A 4,814-nucleotide genomic window follows, 5' to 3' on the forward strand; every position below is an offset into this window, starting at 1 on the left:
TTAAACCACACATTAGTCAAAAAAAAAAATGACCATGTGAACATCGGGATGGATGCAAAAAGGTCTATGATCTTCAGGAATCTTTTGTTTATTTAATATATACAATGTACAATCTAAAAAATACTCGTTATGTTTAATTTTAATTAATTTCAGCTAGTTTTGACGTCATTAGATAGAACGTAGCTACGAGTTATTACGCATCTTTCTTTAAAGAAGTATATACAATTTGCACTTAATATGTACGGAGGGGTTTCCGTGCTATTGTTCATCATGTACGTCTTCGTTAATTTGCGCATGATGAATTTCTGTCCTTCGAGTAAGGTTTTCTGAATACACTTAGATTTTTCCCATAAACATGATAAATAGTTTGTTTATAAATAATAAGATCTTTCTCATAAATAGTAGCTTAAATTAATTTCAACAATGTACATGTTATACTTTAATTCAGAAATATAATAAGGCTGTTATGTTCGAATAATCCTTCAAATACTTGTATTGTCGGGCTGTTTATATACTTTTTAAGGTTGTATTGGAATATAAACGAAAACGGATAAAACAAATCATACTTTGCCAATATGTAGTGTATATTGTGATATGTTCAAAAATATAATAAAAATTATGATTTCAAGCTACAGATTGTGAAAATGTGGATTATACAGAGAAAAGGCATCATTATGTAAATAGAAGGTAAACTAAATGATAAATTCACATAAATTTGTACATTAAAATAATATTAATAATAATGATATTATTTTATAAATGAAAGGTTTTTAAAGGAAATTGCACTACTGCATCGAAATTGGTGACTTGATTCAGTTATTTTGCAATCTACTCCCATTATACCTTAATTTCATTCTCTATCTGATAACACTTTCTTCAGGTTATTCCAAAATACAGCGTTACCGTATTCGTCATTTGGAAATTCCATGTACGATCGCGACTGAACCAGCTCCAGTAAGACCAAAGGTAACCTTTTTGTGGGGATTTGCTCCAAAAAGATTAAATAGAGTACGTTTTCTGCGTTACGTGAGTAAATACTCTCCATGCGTGCCATATTGAATTCAAACATGCACCAGTATGAATTAAGAAAATTTTGCGTGATTATACACACGGTTTTGCGACTCCGGTGGATGGCATCAGTTATGTTGGCGGCTATTTCATTTCCGGCAATAAAATCCCGTTTGTGGACACAAACTTTGAATTGGCCATCTCTTTCGATATTAGTCAAAAGTGTGTTATGTACAAAATATTGGTCTTCGTCTTCATAGGAAATGAATGCGTCGTAGTCGTAGATTTGCTCGTCTGGAAATACATTTGATGTTCTTTTATACCTAGATTTTGCCATGAAAAAGAGATATCGCAACTTCCATCGGTATCTATAAATAAGTCCACATACTAAGATAACGACAAATATGATAAATGTGATAGATACCACAAGTATTACCTCCCATGATGAAGAGCATTCTTTTTCCATCGATTTGTAAAGTTCGGTGGGATTTTTCAGCAAAACTTTCGTTTCATTCGCAAATTCACAGAGGTAGGATGATACGCTTTGCAGATTGACTTTTGTCGATGCTATCCATTTCAAAAATTTTATATTTTTACATGTACATTGGATGGGGTTCCCTCTCAGGTCAAGTCTAAATTTGCCATTTTCTTTTGCAATGGTTTCAAGTTCATCCGTTTGGTCTGGGTCTATATTTCGGATGTTATTGTTTGAAATATCAAGAAACAAAAGACTCTTCATATGATTTAATTTTAACTGAAATTTTTCAATAGAATTTCTCTTCAAACTGATTTCCTTCAGTTCATTTTGTGATCTAAATATCAATTTGGGCAAATAATGTATTTTATTATCCGACAGATTTATTGTTTCCAAATGTTTAAGACTTCTGAATACCTCTTCTCCCTCTCTTGTTGCAAAAACAACCCCTAAACAATTATTTTGAAACATCAGCGTCTTGATATTCGGTGTCCCAGAAAAGAACACATTTGAAATATCGGGACAATTATTAGAAGACAAATCTAAGTAGTTTAGCTTTAGAAGATTGTTTAGCGGCCCTATACAGGATCGAAATTTATTAAAAGACAAATCTACCCTTTCCAGTTCATTGTCTTTAAAATGCACTTCTGGAATTTCAAACTGTAGACCACCACCACTCACATTCATTTCCCGGAGAGTTTTAGGTAGACCGGAGGCCAAAAGAACTGCAATATTCAAAAATTCTAAATTTTGTGTTGCTAATTTCATTTTTTGTTTAACATACTCTGACGGACGTGTTCCATCGAATGAAAACTCAAAGTCAAATCCTTTAATAGCGTCTATACACCATGGCCAAATGTTGTCTTCGTTAATAACCCGATGTGTAATAGATGATGATACATTTAAAACTTTAATCGATAAATATTGTGTTTCTTTGATGTAAGTTCCCGGCATAAGGAAATTGTCATTAATTGAAATCTTTTCTAAAGATTTTGGTAATTTTGGAATAACGCCTAGTTCAACTAAACTAATTCGGTTACTATCAGCATAAATCTTCCGTATTTTTGTTTTCTTTAGCTCCTCCAGATGAGTCTTTTCAATCATTGTGAAATGTGATAATGGCGAAATTACCATCTGAAATTTAAAAATTTCTATTGCTGTCATCGGCAAGTCGTGCGTAACATTTTCCACACCGGAAAAGCCTAAATCTTTATTAAAAGATATATCTAAAAAGCGTAAGTTTCGTAAATGAACAAACGTTCCTTTCCAAATCTTAAGTATGCGATTTTTTGATAGATCTAAAGAATGCAGTGACTGAAGACCGGAAAAAGTGTCAGAAGTCAGTATAAGAGATCGACAAGCTGACCTGGGTCCTGACAAATCCAAAGTCAATAAAGAATTGAGGCCTTTTAAGTGTTCACCAATAGCTAATTCTTCTATCAAATTCATTGACAATGTTTTTAAAGATATCAATGCTGTTATGTCGGGGACTGATAAAATTGAATTGTTCTTGATATTGAGATACTTTAGCTTTTGAAGATAGGTTAAACTTGTTTTCATAAATGAATTGTTCTTTCCAATATTATTGTTTTCCAAATTCAAACTTAACAATCCTTCGAGCCCATTGAATGATCTGGGGAACAGTCTTTCAATCTTGTTATGTGCTAAGTTTAAATCTTTCAGACGTACACAATGGACGAATGAATCATCCGGTATTTTATAGATATTGTTTCTGGCTAGGATAAGTGTTTTCGTATATTCCAAACAATTTGGAATCTTTGACAAGTTTTGATGAGTGCAATCTACTTCTTCAGCTTTGATATTCATTTCACAAGAGTTCATTTCCAGAGATTTTCCTTTGCAGCCAAGACATAAGACAAAAGTAGAGATGACTATTATTTTGATCATGTTGAAATACGTGTTTCCTGAAACAAATTATATATGACTGTTAATAGATTAAACCATTGTTATTTGTTAGAATTAAAACAGTTGTGGCTTCATGGCACTACGTATCCTTCCGAAGCATTCGAGTTGGCCCTTTATTTAATTTTTGTGTGAAATCATAAGTCTGGTTGGTAGGTTTTAACAAATTCATCAAAGATACAAGGCTTGTAATTTGGTACGCTAGACCAATCTCCGGCGCAGAGTTCATATCCGTTCCGTACATGCTCCGCAATACTACACTTAATATTGAGTGTAGTGTTACGAAGTATTGAACGGAACGGATATGAACTCTGCGCCGGAGATTGACGCTAGACGAGTGTTTTGTATACATAAGATTCGTCATCAGTGGTGCTGGTGTCAAAACAGTTGGTAGGCTAAAAGAAAAACGAAGTTTAAGAGCTTTAAAAACCGTTACGTTGTACCAAATACCGCTATAGTAATATATGCCATGGGGACGAAAAACTTAATTTATACACTAGGTATTTAATTTTGTAATGGTTCTTTCTGTTTAAAACGATCTGAGAAAAACAGAACAGAATTTCAACTAGTATGTACTATCCTGTTTATGTATATTTTCAGATAAATCCAATTCGGCACGTTCAGTACTGCTCAGATAGTTGGTGTTCTGTCAATAAAGATTCGATCAGTCTATATTTTATATGTTAGATGGTTGTTCTTTATCTGTGCTTAGTAGAAGCAAGGAGATACTTTTAAGTCTAATATAACCTCCTTGATCAGGGGCAACAGTAATATACTAATGTTCAAAACTGATCAATTCATTTTGTATAAACAAATCAATGTAATAAAAAAGGGGCAACAGGGTAAGCGCCTCTTGCTATGCATGGATCACCCGTCATACGAATCTACTAAAAGTAATACTATTTAATGAATACTGAATCACCTTTACTTGACTGTGAGCGAAGTTTCTTAACAGTACTGAGAAAAATCAAATAATTTCAATTAAACATATCATTCGGCAATATGACCATAAAAGGTATTAAAAATCATGAACAAAAAATTTATGATTCATTTACTTACATAATGAACAGTGGTCCATAGAGAAAAATAAAACATTTCAATTGAACATTCAAATTCGTGTTAATAAATATGACTATTGAAAGGAGGAAAAATCGTGAAAAACATTATTTAAGAAGCTTGTACTTGCGTTATGAACATTAGTGCGTAGAACTACTGTTACAATTGAAAAACAATTACAGTACCAATTTTACTGCACGAGACAAGTAATGAATCGCTGATGATGCTGGAGGACAAAACAGTGGAAAATCAGCAACATGATACAAACATTAAAGAGCTATATAGCTGAAAAGTCTAAAAGTACACCCAACTACAGAAAAGGATTCCGCTATACATGAGGATAATACAATCC

At 32.8% G+C, this 4,814-nt stretch overlaps 1 protein-coding gene across 1 annotated transcript; it reads right to left on the bottom strand.

The window, feature by feature from the left end:
• Positions 1–716: 716 nt before the first annotated feature.
• Positions 717–3,397, bottom strand: LOC127723257 (toll-like receptor 4). The gene has a single exon (XM_052229821.1). It carries the CDS (start codon positions 3,389–3,391, stop codon positions 851–853), a length of 2,541 nt encoding a protein of 846 aa, XP_052085781.1. The 5' UTR covers positions 3,392–3,397; the 3' UTR covers positions 717–850.
• Between the last annotated feature and the right edge of the window lie 1,417 nt (positions 3,398–4,814).

The sequence above is a fragment of the Mytilus californianus genome, unplaced genomic scaffold, assembly GCF_021869535.1.
Source record: "Mytilus californianus isolate M0D057914Y unplaced genomic scaffold, xbMytCali1.0.p SCAF_13, whole genome shotgun sequence".
NCBI lineage: Eukaryota > Metazoa > Mollusca > Bivalvia > Mytilida > Mytilidae > Mytilus > Mytilus californianus.

Excerpts from the sequence above, each read along its gene's own strand:
- LOC127723257 (XM_052229821.1), bottom strand. The coding sequence starts at position 3,391 with ATGATCAAAATAATAGTCATCTCTACTTTTGTCTTATGTCTTGGCTGC.